The 27,521-nt window shown below is 43.6% G+C and overlaps 2 protein-coding genes across 2 annotated transcripts in view; both read right to left on the reverse strand.

Moving 5' to 3' along the window:
• The window catches only part of LOC143942631 (NACHT, LRR and PYD domains-containing protein 12-like), a 1,996,551-nt gene that overhangs the window by 859,295 nt on the left and 1,109,735 nt on the right, over positions 1–27,521 (reverse strand). The gene's annotated exons all lie outside the window — the stretch shown is intronic.
• Positions 1–27,521, reverse strand: part of LOC143943387 (NACHT, LRR and PYD domains-containing protein 3-like) — a 218,393-nt gene that overhangs the window by 92,250 nt on the left and 98,622 nt on the right. The window contains exon 5 of the mRNA XM_077465121.1: positions 24,366–26,058. Coding sequence (XP_077321247.1) covers positions 24,366–26,058 — 1,693 coding nt within the window. The remainder of the gene's footprint in view (positions 1–24,365; positions 26,059–27,521) is intronic.

Raw genomic sequence — 27,521 nt, forward strand, 5'->3', positions numbered from 1 at the left:
GCCATAAACGATACCCCACCCCAGATAGCCTGGCTGAACTTGATAGGGCACGAATTGCACTTAATCTTCTGCTCACCACCTCCGCAGAAAAACATCTGCGCTGGACGGGAGCTCGCTTCTATTATTAAAAGGATAAAATAGGCGCCAAACTCGCGAGCAAATTGTTTCCCCGGACTCGTACCTTGGTCTTCCCCAAAATCAGACAGTCTTCGGGTACCCTTACACAAAACCCTGTGGAGATTTTAAAATCATTTCATGATTATTATGAAAACCTCTACGCCGAGACATCCCACTCACATTCTAAAGCTAGGAACCAGTTCCTCGAAAACCTTGACCTACCTTACATACAACAAACACACAAAGAACCAATGGATGAGCCCTTTTCCTCTGCCGAAATACTAGACGTAATAAAATCCCTAAAATCAGACTCAGCCCCGGGCCCCGACGGTTTTCCAGTTAGATATTACAAGACATTTGGATCAAAGTTAGCTCCCTATATGGCCCGGTTCTTCAATTCTCTCCGGGATGGAGCCCCCCTCCCGAATGACTCTAACACAGCTTTTATCTCAGTAATACCGAAACCTGGTAAAGACACTTGTGAAGTGGGAAACTACAGGCCCATATCGCTGATCAACAATGATCTTAAAATTATGACTAAGATACTGGCAAACAGAATGTCCAGCTTTATACCTAATTACATTCATAGGGATCAGGTGGGCTTCATCCCGGGGAGGCAAGGACCGGATCAGGTAAGAAGGGCAATTGACCTAATATCCCTGTTGAATTCTCAATGGGACGGGGGCGCGGCACAAGAAGGCCTTCTGCTGTCTTTGGATCTGCAGAAGGCATTTGATTCTGTTTCGTGGCCATATCTTTTTGAAATTCTCACTAAATGGGGTTTTGGGGCAAGTTTTCTGAAGATTCTGCACGCCCTCTACTCAACCCCGTCCTCTCAAGTACGTTTATTAGGTCATCTTTCACAGCCATTGGACATCTGTAGAGGGACCAGACAGGGATGTTCCCTGTCGCCTTTAATTTTTGCCATAGCAATAGAGACATTGACCATTTCCATTAGAGCGGACATAAACATTAAAGGCGTTCGCTATGGCTCAGAAGAGCATAAATGTGCTCTCTTCGCTGATGACATGCTAATATTTCTGACCTCGCCACTAGTCTCCACCCCCAATTTACTTTGCCTACTACGGGACTTCGGCACTATTTCTTGCCTCCAGGTTAACATATCGAAGTCAGTCGCCCTCAATATTTCGGTTCCTTCATTAACCGTTTCCCAACTTTCGCCTTTTTTTCCCTTCTCCTGGGCCACGGATAAGATTCCCTATCTGGGTGTCTTTTTGACCAAATGTATTAGCAATTTATACGATGCAAATTATCCCCCCGCTTTCCGATCTCTGGAGGCAGATCTTGCTGAATGGTCTAAGGAAGGTTTATCTTGGCTGGGCAGGCTCAATGCAGTCAAGATGAACTTACTACCACGCGTATTGTACCTATTTAGATCCCTCCCCATACCTATAAAAAAGTCGATCCTATCCAAATTCCAATCAAAGGTGGTCGGATTTGTCTGGGGAAAGTGGGTACATAGACTGGCACGTGATATTCTGTTCCGCCGGACAACCCAAGGTGGCTTAGGACTTCCTAACTCTTGTTTATACTACCGAGCAGCACAATTCTCAGCAATATATACTAAGACCGCTAGTCCCAACTGGGTTTCCATCGAGAGACAGGCAGTGCCTAACTATACATTAGATTATTTGTTGTGGAGACCAATAAAGCACAGACCCGCCATATTAGCCCCCACACTGTCTCAATCCATAGCACTATGTGATGGACTATACAAAAATGAAGGCCTGATATCCCCACTGAAACCTCTCACACATCTATTCCATAATCCTGATTTCCCTCCAGGCATGAACACCCAGGCATTTCACTGGTGGCTGAACAAAGGCCTTTTCAGAATTGGACATTTCCTTTCGCCCAACGGTCCCATTTCAGTAGGTCACTGCTGTTCTAAACTGGAAATGCCCGCCTCAGAACAATTCAGACTTTCACAGATTAGACATTTCCTACATTCCCTTGAACCAGACAAACCAAATAGCTTCAAGATTACGATATACGAGCAATGGTGCTCAAACCAGGGCCCTCGCAAAGGAGGAATTTCACTTATTTACTCGTCCCTGGCGGATAGGAATGACAAACCAGCATACGCCCGCTCTTGGGAGGGGGACTTGGACATCCAGCTGGATCCGGAGACGTGGTTTCAAGTCTTCAGACGGTCATCTAAAGGTATTCTGAACATTTCATTAATCGAAGCTAACATCAAAATTCTAACAAAATGGTACTATGTCCCTGTGCGACTTTCCAAGATGTTCCCAGAGACTTCACCCCTCTGTTTCAGAGGATGTGGTCATTTAGGCACGATGCTCCATATCTGGTGGACATGCCCCCGCATATGAAATTTTTGGAACAGATTTCTGCATCTAATGCGGAAGGTTACGGGGGCTTCAATCCCTCAGTACCCTTCGTCTATCCTGCTGAACCGCAGGTTACACCACACACCTAAGCACACTCAACAATTAATCTTCATGTGCTTGGGAGCCAAGATCACTTTAGCAAAGGCCTGGAAAACCTCTAAAGTTTCCCTCTTGGCTGCCAGGTACAAAATCTCCTGGATTATGATTCAGGAACAAACAGTAGCTAAACTGCGGAATACCACCCAACAATTCGAGTTGACCTGGGAACCATGGGCCCAGCACATCAAAGTTCCACTATCCAGGGCACTTACAGTCATAAGATCTATGCGGATGGAACCATGACCCTGATCCCTGTATAACCCTAACTCCCTACACCTTTCCCTCTCCTATTCTAGTCCCACTTTCTCCTTTTTCTCTTTACCTTCCTTACGCAGGATTTCTAACAATAAGATACTGGTCTGATGTTCTCTTCACCCTAGAGTTTTCGCCTTCTGTTAATCTTTGTTGAACTGACTGGAATTAACTAGTACTGGAAGAGTTTTCCTGAGAAAGCCTGGGAGCTCCAGAGTATGTCCATCTGTCTCCCTCCGGGGGACACAACTTCTGAGTGCCCCCGGAGGGAGCAGAGGGAAGCAGGTGAGGGCCTCACTGGCGGAGGCCTCCCGAGCTATCCCACTCCACAGTGTGAGCCCATAGGGGTGGAGTGGTGATCTCGGGGGCTTCCGCGGGAGGCTCCACTGGGTTTATAGCAATACTCTCTAACCTCACTCTCAGGCTCTCTTTTACATCATTGCCGAAAGGTTGAGCTTCGACAATACCGAAGCCTTGTAGCGACAGACACCCAGAGCAAGGAGAGCAGACCTTCCTCTAGCTATATGATGGAGGTCTACTCCACTTATCTAGTCACCACTTGCCCTGGGGAAATCTTGATGAAAACTCTTTCCATTTTTATGGCCTTCCGTTCATGTCAAGTACGAGTAGTTTAAGATAGGGATTGGTCCCACCTCTTCAACAATTTTTATGTTTTTTTTTTAAAGTCCCGGGGCCTAAGTACAGTCATGATACGAGTTAGGTTGTTTATTACTGTTTTACTATGGTTTTAGATCCCTAAGCATACTTCTTACTTGGGAGCTGTTTACCTAGAGGAGATGCACCTTCGCACTCCAAGTCTCCCACGCACTATTCTAGTCTCTCAAGATTGGGCGTGCAAGATACTGTTACACTTTGATCTGAATTGGTTACTGAATCCTGTTTAGATTCTTCTTTTTTTTTCATGTAATCGCTCTATGATTGCTGTATATGATACATGATGTATTTGTTAAAACTCAATAAAAACTATTGAAAGGGAAAGTGTACAGGTGTGAGGGGGCTGAGAGCGTACAGGTGTGAGGGGGGGCTGAGGCACTGAAGGACTTGGTGGTATGGCTAGTGGGAAGATTTGGTGGGATGGCCAGCGGGTGGGACCCTGGGGAATGTTGGTGGTCAGGCTCGGGGGGCCCAGGCCTAAAGCTGTATACAATTTCTGATGGCTGCCCTGATGCTCTCTTAGATGGCCAAGTACCTTTTTATCATGTTCACGGTGCACTACTATGGATATTGAGCAGGATGTCGTTAAGGTGCACAATCATGAGAAAGTCTCTGAAAATATTGTTAACAAAATTCTGAAAGGTTGCTGGTGCATTGTACAACCCAAATGGCCTAACAAGATAGTTCTAGTTCAGAGAGGGGAATAATGCGCCCAAAAGGTAGCTCAGCTCCTGGCAAAAGTTCAATTGGGCAGTAATATGGGTGATGGGGTGGCAAAATGTCAGTCTTCTTTTAATCAAATGTCCAGAAACTGGTAGTATGCTGGAGGCACAAGCTGTGATGCAGAGGGATTAGAGTGTAGAAAAAATAAAATGGGTTGCCCTCTGCACTAGATAAAACTAGAACTAAAAAAACAGTATTAGTGAACAACAATAATTGCAATATATATAGATAATGTGCAGCGCTAAGAAATGTCCATAGATCTCTTCTGATCATCAGTTGGAAATATTAATGATAAGGTCCATAGGGTACAGCAGAAAATCGGATAGGAGAGAATAACCACCACCGGCACCCAGACACACTGCCTCTTACACTCCTCTTTGGACCCTTATTACAGGGGTCAAATAAGCATTGCATGGAAGACGGAAACCTCAAACCACCATAACCAACTGGACAACAGAAAATATAGCAGACTGGAAGCAGGATGGATAGCACTCTCCACACTCAATCCCTGTTCTCACAACGTTGAATACATGTACATAATTTGGCCCATGAAATAGAATTAAATGCGCCTCATAGTGCAGTAAGCTTTATAAATTGCTTTATTAATAAAAAACGCTATATTGCACTTACATGCTCAAGGTGAAACGCAGCCATTGAATAGTAGCCTAAAACCACCAGCAAGATGGCCGCCGCGTCCCGGAATACACTCTCATCACGTTATATCACAAGCTACCCCTACCTACGCATTTCGTCATACGTTTGACATCATCAGGGGCGTGGCTTAGCGTTCATAGAGGTGCATTATATAGGCAGGACATTAAAATCAGGGCATAAATTGGATGAGTTCCACACAACAGAGACGGCAAGAGGAAGCAACATCACTTCAGCCTCAATACTCAAATTGTCTCACTGAACAAACTTATATTAAAAAGTTAAATTATCAACTTACTATCAAACATCATTTAGACTAATAGCAACTAGTTTGAGAACAATGATTGTAATTAAAATGGAACAGAATTAGAATCAATATGCCGGAAAACAGCACCATCTTGTGGACTAAGACCAAATTATAAGTAAAAAACATAATTTGCATTGCTATTAATACATACATGCTTAACCACTTAACGACTGCCGCATTCCATTGTACGTCATCACAATGGCATGTACAGGCGCAAGCACGTACATGTACGTGCTTGCCTTCCAGCGGGTGGGGGGTCCGATCGGACCCCCTCCCGCTGGATGCGGAGGTCCGGTTCGCTACAGGAGCGATCCGGGATGAGGGGATGGGCGTTGGTTTCTGGCCATCCCCTCTCGATCGCTCCTGGCGAATGAGAAGCTTCCCCCGCTGTGTATTGTATACACAGGCAGGGAGGAAGTGATGCCATTCTCCTCGGGGCGGTCTTATTGACCGGACTACGAGGAGAGGACACAGTAAGTCTGCACCAAACACTACACTGACACTAACTAACACACAGGCACACAAACCCCCCCCATCGCCCCCCGATGTCCCCCCGCCCCCCCTCCCCCCACCAGTCACAGTGTCACTGATTGCAGTGATCATTTATTTACTGATCACTGCATTCAGTGTCAGTTGTAAAAGTAAAAAGTGTCAGGGCAGTTAGTGTTAGGTCCAGGGTAGCCCCCTACCACCCCCAATAAAGATTTAACCCCCTGATTGCCCTTAGAGTTAACCCTTTCACCCCCTTTTGCCAGTGTCACTAAGCGATCATTTTTCTGATCGCTGCATTAGTGTCGCTAGGTAGCTAGTTATTTTTTTAGGCTCACCACCAGGTTTTTATAGCGCTAGGTACCCCCATATACTACCCAATAACAGTTTTAACCCCCTGATTGCCCCTAGTTAACCCTTTCACCCCCTTTTGCCAGTGTCACTAAGCGATAATTTTTCTGATCGCTGCATTAGTGTCGCTAGTGTCGTTAGGTAGCTAGTTATTTTTTTAGGTTCACCGCCAGGTTTTTATAGCGCTAGGTATCCCCATATACTACCCAATAATGGTTTTAACCCCCTGATTGCCCCTAGTTAACCCTTTCACCAGCGATCACCGTATAAGTGTCACTGGTGACGCTGGTTAGCCAGCTAGTTATTTAGGTTCCCCCGTCAGGTTTTTATATAGCGTCAGGGACCCCCATATACTACCTAATAAAAATTTGAACCCCCTGATTGCCCCTAGTTAACCCTTTCACCAGCGATCACCGTATAAGTGTCACTGGTGACGCTGGTTAGCCAGTTAGTTATATAGGTTCCCCCGTCAGGTTTTTATATAGCGCCAGGGACCCCCATATACTACCTAATAAAAATTTGAACCCCCTGATTGCCCCTAGTTAACCCTTTCACCAGTGATCACCGTATAAGTGTTACGGGTGACTCTGGTTAGTTAGTTTGCTTTTCATAGCATCAGGGCACCCACCATTTATTACCCAATAAAGGTTTAACCCCCTGATCACCCAGTGGGTGATATCAATTAGGTTTTAGGGTCAGGGTCTGTGTCGCCCCAGGCAGCGCTAGGTTAGTGCCAGTACCGCTAACACCCACGCGCAAAGTATACACCTCCCGTAGTGGTATAGAATCTGAACAGATCAATATCTGATCTGATCAATATCTGATCTGATCAGATCTATACTAGCGTCCCCAAAAAAACGCATTGTTAGCGGGATCAGCCCAGATACCTGCTAGCACCTGCGTTTTGCCCCTCCGCCCAGCCCACCCAAGTGCAGTATCGATCAATCACTGTCACTTACAAAACACTCAACACATAACTGCAGCGATCGCAGAGTCAGGCCTGATCCCTATGATTGCTAACAGTTTTTTTTGGTAGCGTTGTATATTTAAATCCGGAAGGCAGTGCTTGGTTTTCGGGGTCCAGTACGTGGCTAGGCTCCCAAAAAGTCCCCCACATGTGCAGCAGAATTTATTTTGGGGTGTAATTTCACTTATGCCCATAGCATGTGTGAGCAATATATCATTTAGTGACAACTTTGTGCAAAAAAAAAAAAAAATTGTAATATTCCTGCAACTTGTGGCAAAATATAAAATATTTCATGGACTCAACATGCCTCTCAGTAAATAGCTTGGGGTGTCTACTTTCCAAAATGGGGTCATTTGGGGGGGTTTTGTGTTATTTTGGCATTTTATGGCCTTCGAAACTGTGATAGGTAGTGAGGAGTGAAATCAAAAATTTGCACCCTTAGAAATCCTGAAGGTGGTGATTGGTTTTCGGGGTGCCGCACGCGGCTAGACTCCCAAAAAGTCCCACATATGTGGTATCCCCGTACTCGGGAGAAGCAGCAGAATATATTTTAGGGTGCAATTCCACATATAACTATGGCATGTGTGAGCAATATATCATTTAGTGACAACTTTTTGTAAACTTTTTTGTTTTTTTTGTGTCATTATTCAATCACTTGGGACAAAAAAAAAATATTCAATGGGCTCAACATGCCTCTCAGAAATTTCCTTGGGGTGTCTACTTTCCAAAATGGGGTCATTTGGGGGGGTTTGTACTGCCCTGCCATTTTAGCACCTCAAGAAATGAGATAGGCAGTCATAAATTAAAAGCTGTGTAAATTCCAGAAAATGTACTCTAGTTTGTAGACGTTATAACTTTTGCGCAAACCAAAAAATATACGCTTATTGACATTTTTTTTAATAAAGACATGTGGCTGAATACATTTTGCCCTAAATGTATGACTAAAATTGAGTTTATTTGATTTTTCTTATAACAAAAAGTAGAAAATATCTTTTTTTTCCTCAAACTTTTCGGTCTTTTTCCATTTATATCGCAAAAAATAAAAATCGCAGAGGCAATCAAATACCACCAAAAGAAAGCTCTATTTGTGGGAAGAAAAGGACGCAAATTTTGTTTGGGTACAACATTGCATGACCGCGCAATTACCAGTTAAAGCAGTGCAGTGCGAACTTGTAAAAAGACCTCTGGTCCTTAGGCTGTTAATTGGTCCGGGGCTGAAGTGGTTAATAGCTTCTTAAATGTCATTCAAACATACACTTAAAAATAGTTCTAGGGTACGATAGCACATAGCGAAGAAAAAAAAGTTATACCACCAAGAAAATCAATAAAAACAAAAATTTATATTTAAAAGCATAATGAGGAAACCCTATGCATTGCTGATGAATGCATTGACAGCCCCCTCGACATTCAAACCTAAAGGATTATAGGTCTTAGCCCTATAAATTCACTTGGTTTCAAGCTTGGACACACCCCTAGTCATGTGACTCCATCTCCAGTTCCCCCGTAAATTTGTCAACACCCTAAAATAAAGTTCCCTTGGGGTCTCCGTTATGGCAAAGGTCATAATGCTTGGAGAGGCTGTGCTTGGGGAAGCCATTTTTAATATTCACAATGTGTTCCTTCAACCAGACTTGGAGCATACGGACTGTCCGGCCTATATATTCAAGCCCACATGAACACCTGATGAGATAACCTACCTGTTTACTAGTACAGGTAATAAAAGGCTTGATGGGGAAACCTCCTGAGTAGAATTGGATTGAAAGGTTTCCATTTTCCTTCTTCCCTGTATATTAATACTACAGACAGAGCACTTCCTACAAGGGAATAAACCCCCTACGTTATGGCTAAAAGATACCCTGTTAGGGGATCTATAACATTAGGTACTTCTTGGAGCCTCAATGGGGGGCCACTCTATACACCACCATAGGATGTTCTGGGAGAACCGGTCCTAGAACCCTGTCATTCCTTAACACATTCCAATGCTTACAAAGAATTTGTTTTATAGCATATTGTTGAGTTGAATAGGTAGTAAAAAATGCATGTTGAAAGGCCTCATTAGGTTCTTTAATGCTAGGGATCAACAACTCATTTCTATCCTTCTCATTGGTACGCAAAAGTACTTGGTCCAACTGACACGGGGCATAACCTTTTTCCAAAAAAAATTCCCTATGGGCAGAGGCCTCTCAAGAAATTGCTACAATTATTGCAATTTTGTTTAAGCCTCAAAAGTTGACTGACCGGAACATATCTGAGCCAAGCTGTATGATGGCAACTATGAGTGCTGATGAATCCATTCTGGTCAATCTCCTTGAAATACTTGGAGGTAATAATCAGTCTCTCCACCAGCCTTATTCTCAGGTCAAAGAAATGAACCTCAACACTAGGGATGAGCTTCGAGTTCGAGTCGAACTCATGTTCTACTCGAACATTGCCTGTTCGCCTGTTCAGCGAACAGTGAACAATTTGGGCTGTTCGCAGCAAATTTGAAAAGCCGGAACACCCTATACAAGTCTATGGGAGAAATCTAAAGTGCTCATTTTAAAGGGTAATATGCAGGTTACTGTCCTAAAAAGTGTTTGGGGACCCGGGTCCTGCCCCAGGGGACATGGATCAATGCAAAAAAAAGTTTTAAAAACGGCCGTTTTTTCAGGAGCAGTGATTTTAATAATGATTAAAGTGAAACAATAAAAGTGTAATATTCCTTTAAATTTCGTAGCTGGGGGGTATCTATAGTATGCCTGTGAAGGGGCGCATGTTTCTCGTGCTTAGAACTGTCACTGCACAAAGTGTCATTTGTGCAGGAAAAAAAGTCTTTTAAAATCACTTGCGGCTAAATTGTCGGGTCTCCGTAATACAGAGAACACTCAATGAGTGTTCTCTGTATTAGCCGACAATTCATTCATTCATTGATAAAAAAAAAAAAAAAAAAGCGTGGGGGTTCCCCTAAATTCAAATACCAGGCCCTTCAGGTCTGACATGGATATTAAGGGGAACCCCGTGTCAAATTTAAAAAAAAAAATTGACGTGGGGGTCCCCCCAAATATCCATACCAGACCCTTCAGGTCTGATATGGATATTAAGGGGAACCCCGCATCAAATTTAAAAAAAAAATTGACGTGGGGGTCCCCCTAAATATCCATACCAGACCCTTTATCCGAGCACGCAACCTGGCAGGCCACAGGAAAAGAGGGGGGGACGAGAGAGCGGCCCCCCTCCCTCCTGAACCGTACCAGGCCACATACCCTCAACATTGGGAGGATGCTTTGGGGGTCTGTGACCCCTCAAAGCACCTTGTCCCCATGTTGATAAGGACAAGGGCCTCATCCTCACAACCCTGGCCGTTGGTTGTGAGGGTCTGCGGGCGGGGGGCTTATCAGAATCTGGAAGCCCCCTTTAACAAGGGGACCCCCAGATCCTGCCCCCCCCCTGTTTGAAATGGTAAGGGGGTACAAAAGTACCCCTACCATTTCACAAAGAAAGTGTCAAAATGGTTAAATAAGACAAACACACTTTTGAAAAATTCCTTTATTAAAAATAAAAAAAATAAAAAAAAATTCCAGCGGTGCTAATCCACTCTTGCTATCCAGCGACGGGTCTCCGGGGTCCAGCGATGGATGATCATATCCAGCGACGGGGGAATCTCTCAGTCCAGCGCTGTCCATACATCCGTCTTCTGTCTCCTCTCTGGAGACACTGCAGAGAGCCGAGCGCTGACATTTCTTATATTGGGAGGGCGGGGCCACTCGTCACCTGACCCCGCCCCTCTGACGCAGGAGAGGGAAGCCAGGGGTTCCCCAGTGACGTGTGGGTGACCCCGCCCCCTCTGATGTAACGCAGGTTTCCGTTACATCAGAGGGGGCGGGGTCACCCACACGTCACTGGGGAACCCCTGGCTTCCCTCTCCTGCGTCAGAGGGGCGGGGTCAGGTGACGGGTGGCCCCGCCCTCCCAATATAAGAAATGTCAGCGCTCGGCTCTCTGCAGTGTCTCCAGAGAGGAGACAGAAGACGGATGTATGGACAGCGCTGGACTGAGAGATTCCCCCGTCGCTGGATATGATCATCCATCGCTGGACCCCGGAGACCCGTCGCTGGATAGCAAGAGTGGATTAGCACCGCTGGAATTTTTTTTATTTTTTTTTTATTTTTAATAAAGGAATTTTTCAAAAGTGTGTTTGTCTTATTTAACCATTTTGACACTTTCTTTGTGAAATGGTAGGGGTACTTTTGTACCCCCTTACCATTTCAAACAGGGGGGGGGGCCAGGATCTGGGGGTCCCCTTGTTAAAGGGGGCTTCCAGATTCTGATAAGCCCCCCGCCCGCAGACCCTCACAACCAACGGCCAGGGTTGTGAGGATGAGGCCCTTGTCCTTATCAACATGGGGACAAGGTGCTTTGAGGGGTCACAGACCCCCAAAGCATCCTCCCAATGTTGAGGGTATGTGGCCTGGTACGGTTCAGGAGGGAGGGGGGGCCGCTCTCTCGTCCCCCCCTCTTTTCCTGCGGCCTGCCAGGTTGCGTGCTCGGATAAAGGGTCTGGTATGGATATTTAGGGGGACCCCCACGTCATTTTTTTTTTTAAATTTGATGCGGGGTTCCCCTTAATATCCATATCAGACCTGAAGGGTCTGGTATGGATATTTGGGGGGACCCCCACGTCAATTTTTTTTTTTAATTTGACACGGGGTTCCCCTTAATATCCATGTCAGACCTGAAGGGCCTGGTATTTGAATTTAGGGGAACCCCCACGCTTTTTTTTATCAATGAATGAATGAATTGTCGGCTAATACAGAGAACACTCATTGAGTGTTCTCTGTATTACGGAGACCCGACAATTTAGCCGCAAGTGATTTTAAAAGACTTTTTTTCCTGCACAAATGACACTTTGTGCAGCGACAGTTCTAAGCACGGGAAACATGCGCCCCTTCACAGGCATACTATAGATACCCCCCAGCTACGAAATTTAAAGGAATATTACACTTTTATTGTTTCACTTTAATCATTATTAAAATCACTGCTCCTGAAAAAACGGCCGTTTTTAAAACTTTTTTTTGCATTGATCCATGTCCCCTGGGGCAGGACCCGGGTCCCCAAACACTTTTTAGGACAGTAACTTGCATATTACCCTTTAAAATGAGCACTTTAGATTGTGAACGTTCGAGTCCCATAGACTTTAATAGGGTTCTAAAGTTCACACGAAGTTTAGGTCTGTTCGCAGGTTCTGGTGCGAACCGAACAGGGGGGTGTTCGGCTCATCCCTACTCAACACTACTGAACTCATGTTGGAATCTGATACCTCTATCATACCTGCCTTCCTAAAACTAACTAACGATCTACTAACTGCTAAAACCAACAGCCAGTACTCCATACTCCTACTACTTGACCTCTCTGTTGCCTTTGATACTGTTGACCACCCGCTCCTCCTCAATAAACTACATTGGCCTCCAATATTCTTCTCTATTCTGGTTCTCTGCCTATCACAGCGCTCCTTCAGTGTCACCTACAACTCTGTATCCTCCTCTCCATTGCCTCTTTCTGTGGGGGTCCCCCAAGGCTCTGTTCTTGGACCCCTTCTCTTCTCTATTTATACCTCCTCCCTTGGTCACTTGATAACCGCCCATGGCTTGCAATACCACTTATATGCCGATGACACCCAAATCTATCTGTCTTCTCCTAACCTCACTCCTTCAGTCTCCTCTCGCATTACTAACCTGCTAACTGACATATCAGCATGGATGTCACACCATTTCCTTAAACTAAACCTCTCTAAAACTGAGCTATTAATAATCCCCCCTGCACATGCCCCCCTCCATGACTTTTCCATCAAAATCAACAATGCAACCATCAGGCCCTCCCCTCACGCCATCTCCTCTTCAGTCTATCATGAATGCTGCTGCCAGACTTATCCACCTTACCAAGCGCTCAGTGTCTGCCAACCCTCTCCTCCAATCCCTACACTGACTCCCAATCACCCAGCAAATTAAATTCAAAATACTAACCACAACATACAAAGCCATTCACAACTCTGCCCCGAGCTACATCCCCAATCTTGTCTCCAAATATCACCCAATTCGTCCACTCCGTTCTTCTCAAGACCTCCTACTCTCAAGCTCTCTCGTCTCCTCCTCCCACACTCGTCTCCAGGATTTCTCCAGAGCCTCTCCAATCCTCTGGAACTCGCTACCTCCACTGATCCGGCTTTCCCCTACTCTTGCTACCTTCAGGAGATCCCTGAAAACGCATCTATTCAGGGAAGCCTATCACGTCTCAAACTAATCTCCTACCACTTCCATCAGCTCATTCCCGACAGTTATAACCTTTTGTACCACCTGTCCCACCCTTTTAGATTGTAAACTCTTCTGAGCAGGGCCCTCTTAACCACTTCCCGACCGCCGCACGACGATGTACGTCGACAGAATGGCACGGGCAGGCATAAGGGCGTACATTTACGTCCCTGCCTTCCCGCGGGTCGGGGGCCCGATCGGGCCCCCGCCCGGTGCCTGCGGCAGTCGGTATTCGTTCGGGAGCGATCCCAGACGAGGGGACGGCCATTCATTCATGGCCACCCCCTCGCGATCACTCCCGACGAATAGAAATCCTTCGTGACATCACTTCCTCTCCTGTAATGTAAACACAGGAGAGGAAGTGATGTGTTCTCTCCTCCGTGTCGGTATTTTTCGTTCCGACACCGAGGAGAGAGGATCGGTGAGTTGCACCAACACGTCACTACACAGTAGAACATGCCAGGCACACTCACACCCCCCCGATCACCCCCCAATTACCCCTGCCCCCCAGTCACAGTGACACCAATGTCATTTTTTTTTTTTGCATTGGTGTCATTTGTGACTGTAATAACTGTTAGGGCAGTTAGGGTTAGCCCCCTTTAGTTCTAATGTACCCCCCTAACCCCCCAATAAAGGTTTAACCCCGTGATCACCCCCCGTCGCCAGTGTCACTAAGGCTGGGTTCACATTGCAGCGGTTTATGAGAACGAATGTGATTCGCACCGCACTGCAGTGCAAATCACATCCGATCTCTGTGCGATTTGAGTTCAGCCATACAGATAGTATGGCTGAATTCGCATCGCACCCGCCGCACCCGCCGCAAATTCGCACGGGACCCTTTTTTTGGCCCGCAGCAGAATCGGATCGCATGGGTGTTCACACCATGCGATCCGAGTTTGCAGATCGCACTGCGATATGCGAACTGATCTGGGGGTGTCATTAACATTTCACTGACACTCCCAGCAGTTCGCATAGGGCAGGGGGAACTGCCGCCGGGAGGCATGCGATGCGGGAACCCGCCGCGGATTCGTGGCGTTCCCGCATCGCTCCAGTGTGAACCCAGCCTAATAAGCGATCATTTTTCTGATCGCTGTATTAGTGTCACAGGTGACGCTAGTAAGGCAGGTAGGTATTTAGGTTCGCCGCAGCTTTTTATAGCGCCAGGGACCCCCATATACTACCGCATAAAGCCCCCTGATTGCCCCCTAGTTAACCCTTTCACCAGTGATCACCATATAACTGTTACAGGTGACGCTGGTTGGTTAGTTATTTTTTATAGTTTCAGGGCACCCGCCATTTATTACCTAATAAAGGTTTAACCCCCTGATCACCCGGCGGGTGTCATTTGTGACTGTAATAACTGTTAGGGCAGTTAGGGTTAGCCCCCTTTAGTTCTAAGGTACCCCCCCAATAAAGGTTTAACCCCGTGATCACCCCCTGTCGCCAGTGTCACTAAGGCTGGGTTCACATTGCAGCGGTTTATGAGAACGGATGTGATTCGCACCGCACTGCAGTGCAAATCACATCCGATCTCTGTGCGATTCGAGTTCAGCCATACAGATAGTATGGCTGAATTCGCGTCGCACCCGCCGCACCCGCCGCAAACTCGCACGGGACCCTTTTTTTGGTCCGCAGCAGAATCGGATCGCATGGGTGTTCACACCATGCGATCCAAGTTTGCAGATCGCACTGCGATATGCGAACTGATCTGGGGGTGTCATTAACATTTCACTGACACTCCCAGCAGTTCGCATAGGGCAGTGTGAACTGCCGCCGGGAGGCATGCGATGCGGGAACCCGCCGCGGATTTGTGGCGTTCCCGCATCGCTCCAGTGTGAACCCAGCCTAATAAGCGATCGTTTTTCTGATCGCTGTATTAGTGTCACAGGTGACGCTAGTTAGGCAGGTAGGTATTTAGGTTCGCCGCAGCTTTTTATAGCGCCAGGGACCCCCATATACTACCGCATAAAGCCCCCTGATTGCCCCCTAGTTAACCCTTTCACCAGTGATCACCATATAACTGTTAGTGTTGGTTGGTTAGTTATTTTTTTATAGTTTCAGGGCACCCGCCATTTATTACCTAGTCTCACTAGTATACCCCTAAATTTAGGGGTGTCTACTTTCCAAAATGGGGTCATTTGGGGGGGGGTTTGTGCCATCTTGGCATTTTATGGCCTTCAAAACTGTAACGCCCTTAGAAAGCCTGAAGGCGGTGCTTGGTTTTCGGGGCCCCGTACGCGGCTAGGCTCCCAAAAAGTCCCACATATGTGGTATCCCCGTACTCAGGAGAAGCAGCAGAATTTATTTTGGGGTGTCATTTCACATATGCCCATGGCATGCGTGAGCAATATATCATTTAGTGACAACTTTGTGAAAAAAAAAAAAAAAAAAAAAAAGTTTGTAATTTTCCCGCAACTTGTGGCAAAATATAAAATATTCCATGGACTCAACATGCCTCTCAGCAAATAGCTTGGGGTGTCTACTTTCTAAAATGGGGTCATTTGTGGGGGTTTTGTGCCATCTTGGCATTTTATGGCCTTCAAAACTGTAATAGGTAGTGAGAAGTGAACTCAAAAATGTACGCCCTTAGAAAGCCTGAAGGCGGTGCTTGGTTTTCGGGGCCCCGTACGCGGCTAGGCTCCCAAAAAGTCCCACATATGTGGTATCCCCGTACTCAGGAGAAGCAGCAGAATTTATTTTGGGGTGTCATTTCACATATACCCATAGCATGTGTGAGCAATATATCATTTAGTGACAACTTTGTGTAAAAAAAAAAAAAATATTTTTTTTGTCATTATTCAATCGCTTGAGGCAAAAAAATAAAATATTCAATGGGCTCAACATGCCACTTATCAATTTCCTTAGGGGGTCTACTTTCCAAAATGGGGTCATTTGGGGGGGTTTTGTACTGCCCTGCCATTTTAGCACCTCAAGAAATGAGATAGGCAGTCGTAAACTAAAAGCTGCGTAAATTCCAGAAAACGTACCTTAGTTTGTAGATGTGACAACTTTTGCGCAAACCAATAAATATACAATTATTGACTTTTTTTTTACCAAAGACATGTGGCTAAATACATTTTGGCCTAAATGTATGACTAAAATTGAGTTTATTGGATTTTTCTAATAACAAAAAGTAGAAAATATCATTTTTTTCAAAATTTGCGGTCTTTTTACGTTTATATCGCAAAAAATAAAAATCGCAGAGTCAGTCAAATACCTTTAAAAGAAAGCTCTATTTGTGGGAAGAAAAGGACGCAAATTTCGTTTGGGTACAACATTGCATGACCGCGCAATTACCAGTTAAAGCAGCGCAGTGCCAAAGTGTAAAAAGACCTCTGGTCATTTACCAGCAAAATGGTCCGGTCTGAAAGTGGTTAATCCTCTTGTATTTTATTGTATTGTAACTGTATTGTCTCCCTTTTATATTGTAAAGTGCTGCGTAAATTGCTGGCGCTATATAAATCCTGAATAATAATAATAATTGTTAGGATCCATCAAGGGAAGATTGGTCCCCATCCCATATGAGGAGGACGTTATCTATATACCTCCTCCACACAACCAATCTTACAAATTATATAGGAAAAACAATTAACCTGTGAAGGATCTTGGAGTAGTTTTTCATGCCTGAATATGTCAAGTGGTTTTCAAAAACTGTAATGTTTGCAAAATGTAATTCTGTGTAAGGAGAGTCATGGAGACAACATTTATGTCAGTGAGGGATTGCATTGTCCCCATTGGGACGTTTTACAATGGCCATCCCAGTTTTTACAGTGGCCATTCCAGTGCTGACTTGGGCCAATTGGCACATGGGGGCTTTTCAATTTGCCTTCCTCAGTCAATGGGATGGGCTGCCTATGGTCAAAAGGTCTTTGTATGTGCAAATTATCAAGAGCGTATGTTTTGGACACCAGTGTGTCTTTTGTGGTGTGCCTTTCAGCCCAGGAGATGGAATAATTCTACAGTCGGATGCCAGTCTGCCTCCAGTCTGAGGAGACAAGTGCAAGGGCATTAAAGCCTAGTAGAGTGCAGCTGCTCTGACTGAAATAAATGAAGGCAGATTTTCTAGCCTTGGATCTTTTCTCCAAGAGGCCTCAATGAAGTTGATGATTGACACCAGGACAGCAGTAGTTGACATTGCCCATCAAGGTGGCACCAAGTGTCTGTCTTTTTCTGTTACTTTTCATAATATAAAGTTTTTACTGGGTGGAGAGCCGCTTAGACAGTTAACGGCAGTCTGCTTACTGGGAGAGCAGGATCCACTAATGGATCAGTTAGGCAAATTATTTTACAATGGACAGAACTAAGTTATGCCATACAGGTGCTTTCCACCTGTCAAGGAGGCCTTGGTTTGCATTGCTTCCTCAGATGTCATCAGCACCACCAATCCCAATTTTGGTCAAGCAAGATCTTTTATGCCAACGTCAATGGCAGCACCCCAATCCAGTGAGACTCTTAATAGCCTGGCTATTGAATCAGCCAGACTAGTGGTGCAGGGATTCTTATCCGAGGTGGTTCAGACCTTGGTGAAGACCACAAGACCATGAATGCTACATATATAAGAGGATATGAAGGAAGTTTGTGCTGTTTGCTTAGCAAAGTTTTCTCTCCGGTGTTTCCAGCTCTACCCAATATCCTTGACATTTTTACAATCAACGCTTGAGATTGGTCTGGCATACAAGTCCATTAAAGTACAGGCCTTTATCCTCTTTTTCAGGCTGCAGATGGGTGGAAGAGCCATTGAACAAATACTTCATGCAGGCTGTAATTTATATACGACCACCAAGGAAATCCTCGTTTCCTTCATGGGACTTGGGCTTGGTTCTGAAAGCAGGAGTACAAGCATTCTTTGCTTCAATAGCTTCATTTCCATTAGACATGTGCAGAGTAAAATATTTCGTTTTGGAATTTCATTTTTGTCCAAAAAATTAATTTATTTAGTTACTCCCGAAATTCGTTTTTATTTATTTTGTTTTTCGTTCAAAAATTGCATTAGTCTGAAAATCCACGTGAATTACGTTCAAATCTGTCTTTGAAGGTTTTTGGTGTCTGTCAAATGTATAAAGAAGATTTGACAGAGCTGCTAAACCCTATATAGCCTATAGGCGGAGCATTTGACTTAGGAAATGTACGATTTCGATGCTCCGTCGAATATTATTATAAACGTGTGTTTTTTTCGTTGCTTTGTCGAATCTCTGTCGTTCATGTTGAATGAATGGTCCAAGTCTCACAGTGTAAGGTATCAGATAGTGAATGACTGATAATAACGAATATGGAGGCAACCCATTGTGAGAGCGACATGGAGGCATTGGAGGGCATTCCTGGGCCATCTACAAGTGTTTCTGTATTTATATTATATACTTGTTCAAACAGAAACTGGTGGACTGGTGATAGCGATCACTGATCAGACAGGCAACAAGATTCTATAATAATAAATCCTCCCCACAACACAGGCAGCCTCTGAGGCTATCACAACAACACTAGCAGCAACACTAGTATCACTATAAGGTTCTCACACTAACACAATAGCAGCAGATTATTAGGAAAAAGTTAAGTTGAACTGTAGCTTGCTTCACTATTGTTCTGCTGCTGTGCTTATGCTTAATAATAATTTGGGTTCTCTGACAAGTGGCAATTCAAACGGACCATCTAAGATTGACTGTCTTCTGAAAGGATTCAGTGTGTGTCTCTCTCTGCTAGCAATCGTAAGTGAAAGTAAGTTGGATGTACGTGTGTACTTAGTTCCAGCTATTTTACTGCTCCTCCTCTTTGGTTACAATCAGCCAATAACATTCATCATCATCATTATTTTTCTTTTACCTCCCCCACCCAATTCCAGAATCTTTTCTCTCTGTCAAATCTTTTCTCTATATAATCTTGGACTAATACAGGTAAACTTAGGCACATTCGACCACAGGTTCAATAGACACAGATTGTTATTGTCAGAGTCGCGTCAAATCTCATATTCTATATCGAACTGTTGTAACAACGAAAGCAAAAATAAAACATTTATTTATGTCGGATCTTTTGTTTTTCAGATTCTGCGCTTTCGTTATTGTTTGTCAAAATGAAAATACCTGAAATTCGGATGAAAATGCATTTGGACGAAAACAAATGCACATGTCTAATTTCCATTTCTAGTGGTAAAATGAGTTCCTCTGACAGTGGTTGCTTCAGACAGAAGGATGTTGGAGATTGCAGCACTTTCCTGCAAAGATCCCTTTTGTGTCTTTTTACCAGACATGGTGATACTACGTCCATCGCCAAAGCTCAATTCTAAAGTGGTATGCAGTTTCCAAGAAAACTGGGGGCAGTCTTTCCAAGCATTCACACGGGGTCACCGAGTACACAACAGGAAGACTTCAAGTCCTCACACAAGTTGCTACCAGTGTACATACAAAGGTCAAAAGATGGGAGGAAATTGGGCAATCTTTTTATTTTGCCATCAAGTGAGTCCTTCTCTATTGGTGATTAGATTGGCATGCAGGAAGTAGGCCTTTCTGCCCAGGAACAGATGCAAGCTCATTCGGCCTGAGGGGTGGCAGCCTTTGGGGCAGTTATGCCAGAATTTCAGTGGAAGATATGTGAGACAGCTAGCCTTTTACTCGACTTTACAGGCATGCAGTCAGAAAATTCAGCAAGGTTTGGGATGAGACATATACATTTTTTTGTCTTTGGCAGCTTTTCTTTGATTGTCAGAGTTTCTTTTCATGTGTTCTCTCTCGCCCATTTATTCAGCTAGTAATATCCCATTATCTGCTGACGTGAGGTATGGGCAGGAATACAGAAAATTGTTATCAAATATCGTCATTTTCCTTTATTGGCTTGTCCTCATGTCAGCACAGGACTCCCTCCCTAGTGGCCTGTCACAGGCTAGGTTATTGAACACTTCAGTGGGGGAGGGGCTGTCTTTTATTTAGCTATGAAGAGGTGGTCCCATAGGGTGCCAGATGAAGCATTAACCCATTGTGTGCTGATGTGCGGACAGGCCGGGAAAGGCAAATTACGGTAAGTATTTGATAACAATTTTCCGTATTCTCACCAGGGAATGGGACATCATTTGGGGAATGAATTACGAATATACAGTTGAAAGATATAACAAAAGAAGAAAAGAAAAGATCTGCCCATTTCAGCAATTAAAACACAGGAGTGATTAAATAACATTGAATGAATGGAGGTATTTACAACTAAAACATGTTGTATCAACTCTACCACAACCAATTAGAAAGGAAGAGGATCTGAACTTAATTGAAAATCTTTGTAATTCACAGGAGATTGTGAAAAACTCTGTAGCAAGATTTATAAAATACTCACAGGGTTGGCAGAGCTGAGAATCCCTCCATTCATTAGAAAATGGGAAAGGGAATGGGGAATATGATTGTAAGAATGACAAAGTAATAAAATACTAAAAGCAGTACATAGTTCTGCAGTAGACATAAATACAATTGAAATTAACTCTCTCTCTCTCTCTCTCTCTCTCTGGGAATGTCCTAAAATAAGAGAGTATTGGCAAGAGGTGGAGAAATGTATTGAAGAGGTTACAGGAATTGGAATACCAGACGAGCCGTGGTGCTCTCTATTTCGTAGTACAGATAAAACAATAAAGGAGAATTGTATTGCCACATTTGCTAAATACGGCAAAGGGAGTTATCCCCAACAAAATGGCTAAACCCAGAAAGACCCTCAATAAGGGAATATTTTAAGAGTCAAGTACATACAGTATATAATATGGAGAATGTAAGTAGTAGGGAAGAAGACAGGACAGAAAAATTTGCTGGAATTTGGGAAAAGTGGACAGACTTTATCTGCTTGCTGACCAGCCGCCATCATTTTACTGTGGGAGGTTGGCATGATCCCATGAACCGTCATAGCTATACGTTGGCATGCGCCCACTGCGGGGGTGTCGATGCTCACAATGACCGCTGGCCACGAGTGATCGCAAGCATGAGGGACAGAACATGGAAGTGTATGTGTAAACACACAAATCCCTATTCTGTTCTGAGAGGAGTGACAGATTGTGTGTTCCTGTTAGCTAGGAACCACGATCTGTCACTTCCTATGGTCAGTCCCCTCCCCCTTCAGTTAGAATCACCTCCCAGGGAACACTGTTAACCCTTCACTGCCAGTGACATTTTTACAGTAATAGTAATAATAGTAATAATTTAGTTTATAGCGCAAAAAATAGAAACCGCAGAGGCGATCAAATACCACCAAAAGAAAGCTCTATTTGTGGGAAAAAAGGACGTCAATTTTGTTTGGATGTAGCTTTGCACGGCAGCGCAACTGACAGTTAAAGCGATGCAGTGCTGAATTGCAAAAAATGGACCAGTCATTCAGCAGCCAAATCTTACAGGGCTGAAGTGGTTAAGAAAGCCAACAAATATGTAGAAATATGTGTGGAGTAAGAAAGGAGTGCGAAGTATATGGAGATGAGGAGGAGAGGGAGGAGGTCAGGGAATGTGAGTCTGGCACAGGAGGGGGACAGAGGGGGAGGGGAGGTGGTATAGGGTAAAATAGTAATATATGTTTTTGGTACTTGTAATTTGCTGTCATTTCATTTTCTGTAAGTATTTTATATTGAGAAAAACAAAATAAAAGTAGAGCCTCATATGAGTTTATTTTTAAATTGGAGTAAAGTAGTGTACATAGTAGCATGTATACCCTGATCCACAGTCTGCTCATCCTTGGACATGTCCACCAAATGGGCACCATTGTGCCTGTCTGAGCACAACCATGAAAGCATAATGGAGAATACTGTGGAATAATGCATGGAAAACGGTCTGGAGTATAGTGCCAGCTGTACACTATTTTGTACGCTTTTTCTGACATTAGTACATTCTTGGAACATTTAGCAATATTCTGTGTCATGATCTGCCAGTCCCCATTAACCTCAATAGTTACTGGAGATTTTCTCCGAGAGACAATAGCGGAGGATACGAGTGAGATGATACCTGAAGGGTGTGGGCCGTGATTTGCAGATACTTTTTAAAAGACGTCAGGCTGTAATGTGAACTTTGCAAACAAAGAAGTTGAAAAACAAAATGTCTAAGCTGCAGGCAGCAACAATGCTCTTGCAATGGAATATTGTGGGAAGATCTGAGAGAATTGGAAGTGAGTATCCGCATAGGGGACCTCTCCTTTTCAATCTGCAGTGCTGTCATTCATTTTCTGAAAAATGCAATACGGCAACCTGGAGGTGTTCTGTATACAGATGGTATAGAGAGATGGTGTACACAGATGATGTACAGAACACCCCATGGAAATGTCATGTCCTGCTTGTGTGATTGGCTCACTGATTTTCCCAGAAGTCTGCACTAAGATACAAGTCAGATTTTGGGCATCCCCTGCAATGAAAATTTCATTTTTGGTGAGATACTGTCAAAGGGAAATCACGTCAAGTGCAGAAGCTGATTGATAATTATAAAATCACTCCCATTCACATTCACTCTGCACATTGACAAACAGCAATTTCTTTGGAATAACAAAAACTATGAACCTGCAACAAAATTTGTTACAATCCCTGCAATTTACATAGATCAACCAGAGCGGAGGTTTTTTTTCAAAGGGTCAAATAAGGGATCCAGGGAAGGCTCCAAAATCACAGCTGTATAAAAATCAATGGATGAAGGATGACCAGGGAGGAGAGGTGAGGGTTAGAAAAAACACTGATCCATCAAAGTGTATAGGAATGCTTCTTATCTATGCTGATGTGACTTTTGTGAGATAACATTGAAGGCTATGGGGCTGAATTCACACTGAAGTCCACCAGGAACATTTTCCAAAATTGCACTGTGCTGAGATGATCAGAGGACATCATTGAATATAATGCGATTTCCCTCGTCATGCAATGTGTGAACCCAGGCTTGAGAACTTCTAAAGTAGCACTGAAGTTGCATCAAAGTCACATCAAACGTGCAAGCAAGTAGCACTGCATAGTCACACTGGAAATGACATTTGGATAGTGGGAAGTGATATGGGGAAAACACAACACAAATGTGGCAAAAACACATCATGTGTTATGTTAAATGTAACAATACAGGAAAACCACTGCAAAAATGCAGCAAAAACTCATATGCAATTTTTGTATGTTTTTGATACAGAGCAGTGTGAAAGTAAAGAAAAGCACACTGGTTTATTCACATATATTCATTCACACCCACTTTATACCATGCACTGCACCCACCCTGATCGGTTTTCTATCAATCAAAACCCAACTTCATTCATCTCTTCTTTCTGGGTAAGATTCAAAATTTCTTAAGAAATATATTTCTCTTTTTGTTACAAAGACCTACCACATGTTACCTCCAGAGGGCGTTGTAGGCCCAAATTACAGTACATAGCTGTCAGCATTAGATGGAGAGGGTTGTTGGTATTCCCGCCCTTTAACCTGCCTTTACTCTATCCAAAAAAAAGGTTTTTCCTTTAGTTCTACTTTAAAGTGGATGTAAACCCCATTCCTAAAAATTGACCTGGGCACATATATCTGTAGTGTTTACTTATCTCAAAGCTCCATGTCCAGTATGTTTCTGGTGCTTCATTCCTCTGTTATCAGCATGATATCTTCTGACAAACTCTTTGACACAGGAGATAAAAGCAGCTGGATATTTGTCAGGTTGGGTGCTATAAATAAATTAGCAGAGAGCTTGTCTGTTCACAGAACAGCTCTGCATGTTTATTCCTTCCTGTGCCTATGTGGAGGGGGTATGTGCCTTTCCTCCAATCATCTCACACACAGTGTATGCCCAGACTACACACCCAGTGCTGGAACAGGAAGAAACAAATCCAACACAATGTTCACTTTCTAAACCATGTATAAAGCTGGAGACAGCAGATATACATGTAAAACGTATGTAGGAGGATTTGTTTCATCTCTGTGTATCATCTGAGGCTGTTCACTTCACTGGGTATATGTGAGGGTTTACATTCACTTTAAGTCTTATCTGATGTATTCAGATAAATAGATGTGTACAGTCTGCATATAACAGAAAACAAATCACACTGATAATTAGTAATTTCTCTGGAAAAAACACCTGAAAATACCAATTTATTACAGCAATGTGATTATTCAGATTAAATATCTACCTCAAACTCTTGATATTGTGTAGAGCCGGTACAAGTTTCCTCAATCCTTCACTCTGAATATTACATGACTCTAGATCTACTTCTGTCCCTCTGCAGGATTGAAGGATAAAAGACAGCACAGAGCAGTCCAGAGGGCTGAGGGGGACAAAAGAAAAGTCAACTTTGTTTGATCCAATACATTGTGTCACCAGAGCCTTATTCCTGCTCTCATACAGATAGTAGAATACATTAAGAAGCTTTCTCGTGTCAGATCTTTGGTCTGGTATTTTCTTCTGGATCCAGGTGATGACATGTCTGGCAGCCTGAGTAGACAATTCTCCTACATGAGACTTTAACATGGATCTAGTAGAAGAGTCTGAGAGACCGCAGAGGAAACGGAGGAGTATCTCAGCACGGCCGTCTTTGTAAGATTCAGCATCATCAAGGGTTTCCTGTAATCTGTCAGGATTATAGTTAATAAAATGGACTAAAGCAGCAAAAAACTCCTGAAGAGTGAGATGTAAGAAGGTGTAATCCACATCAGGAGGCTGACCAGATTCCATCATGAAAGATGAGAAGACATGATTATCATTTATCACACTGAATGACTCCAGATGACGATCATCAAATACAATCATGTGATTCATGACTCCATGTTCTGCCATCCGCCCAATAGATGTCAGCAGTTCCCGGGCAGTGTGACCACCATCTGTATTCTGGCTGTGATTGGCCAGAATGTTGGAGACAAAAGTCACAAAGAGTTGTGTCACGGTTTTGGGTAATGATGTCATCAGCTGATCGGTGATTGTTGGTTGGGATCTGAAGCACATTGATAACACTGTACAGATGATCCAGCAGTATGATGGGATATAACAGAAAGTGTACAGGGTGTCATTCTCCTGTATATAATGAAAAGCCTTCTCTGATAATTCCTCATTTCCAAAGAAATTATTGAAGAAGATCCGTCTGTCTCCATGGAGAAATCCCATGATCTCAGCTATTCTCTGGAAAACACCGATATCAACTGATGCCAGTCTGGTTGGACGGCTGGTTATCAGTACAGAGCAACCCTTAAGAAGACTCTGCCTCACCAAACTGACCACAATCTCACCAAAATGTGATCTCTGTTTTGGATTGGACAATTTACTTGATGTGAAATCTATTTGGTGAATACTTTCATCTAATCCATCAAATATAAACAGAAGTCTCTCTGGATCTTGTAAAATGTCTCCAATCTGACTCTTCAGATGTGGATATTGATGAAGAATCATCTCCTCCAAGCTGACCTCTCCCAGTCTATTAAGGTCCCGGAATCTGAAGAAGAAGAGAAAGGCAAATCTCTGGTAGTGTTTTCCGGTCACCCAGTCATAGACAAACTTCTGTATCAGTGTGGTCTTCCCTATTCCTGGCACTCCGCTCACCATTACTGCATGTGGTACACATTGTGACTGGGGGTTCCATCGGAACAGCTTGTTGGGGGAAATGTGTTCCAGTCTAGTTTGTGTTTCCTTCAAGCATTCCTCATGTTTTACCCCAGTCTGTATTATCTCATTCTGGGGACGTTCCCTGAACTGATCGGTGGAGACCACAATCAGATCCACATAACGCTCATTGATGAGGAATCTTTGTGGTTCCAGGGTAGTTCCTGGGGGTCTATGCTCCTCCAGAGTCTCAGTCTCCTTCATCAGATGTTGTTTGTGCTTTTCCTGAATATCTGGGAATATAAAGGAAATATTTTATGATCAGGTTAAAGCAAAAATCAAGAATGTTGATATCATTTTCTTCTGTATTGATTATAATATTAGTTTAGTTTTATCATTACTACATTATCATTACAAATGATTACCATACAGGTTACTTTATGTGGTCATCCATAATACTGGAGAACAGAGATTTTTACTCAGAAATAAACACTTTTTATCCCTTTAATGACATTACAAGTACAGAAGAATCTCCGATATACTGATATACTTGTCGTGGCAGAGAACACACAGCCCCAGACAGTTCAGGTTTTCTATACTCTATTACTTGAAAGCCATGAAAGAAAGGAAATGGCGCTCACAGTGATAAATAAATATCTTGATATGATTACAGATATACAATGTGATGTCTTAAGTGGAAAAACATAATAATAAATTACCAAAATCAGTAACAAAAAACAATACAAAGTAATATAGAAAGTCCAATGTGACAATTCCCAACATCAAATAAGAGCTTCAATATAGAGATATCTTCTAGTTCTATTCATCACTGGTGCTCAAAGAATAGATGGCCGTTTTAGATGGGGGCAAAATGATGGGGCAGTTTTGATGGGGCAGTTTTTAAGGGGGCAATTTAATGAGGGCAGTATGATGGGGCAATTTGATGGGGGCAGTTAGGATGGTGCAGTTTTGATGGGCAGTATGATTGGGCAATTTGATGGTGGCAGTATCATGGGGCAGTTTTGATGGTGGCAGGATGAGGAGGCAATTTTGATGGGGAAGTATGATGGGGCAATTTTTATGGGAAAGTTTTGATGATGGGGCAGTATAATGGGGCAATTTGATGGGGCAAATTTGATGGGGGCAGTATGATGGGGCAATTTTATGGTGGCAAATTTGAAGGGGCATTTTTTATAGGGGCAGTATGACAGAGTCAATTTTTATGGGGCAGTATGATGGGGCAATTTTGATGGGACACTATGATGGGGCAATTTTGATGGCACAGTATGATGAGGCAATTTGATGTGGAAGTTTTGTTGGGGGCAATATGATGGGGCAGTTTTGATGATGGGGCAGTATAATGGGGCAATTTGATGGGGGCAGTATAATGGGGCAAATTTATGGTGGCAAATTTGAAGGGGCATTATTTATAGGGGCAGTATGATGGGGCAATTTTGATGGGGCAGTATGATGGGGCAATTTTGATGGCACAGTATGATGGGGCAATTTGATGAGGAAGTTTTGTTGGAGGCAATATGATGGGGCAGTTTTGATGGTGGCAGTATGATGGGGCAATTTGATGGGGAAATTAGATGGGGCAGTATGATTGGGGCAATTTTGATGTGGCAGTATGATGGGGCAATTTTGATGGGGAAGTATGATGGGGCAATTTTGATGGGGGAAGTATGATGGAGCAGTATGATGGGGCAGTTTTGATGGGGCAGTTTTTAAGGGGGCAATTTAATGAGGGCAGTAT

The sequence above is a fragment of the Lithobates pipiens genome, unplaced genomic scaffold (assembly GCF_037356315.1).
Source record: "Lithobates pipiens isolate NorthernLeopardFrog02 unplaced genomic scaffold, aLitPip1_a1.2 Scaffold_30, whole genome shotgun sequence".
Taxonomy (NCBI): Eukaryota; Metazoa; Chordata; class Amphibia; order Anura; family Ranidae; genus Lithobates; species Lithobates pipiens.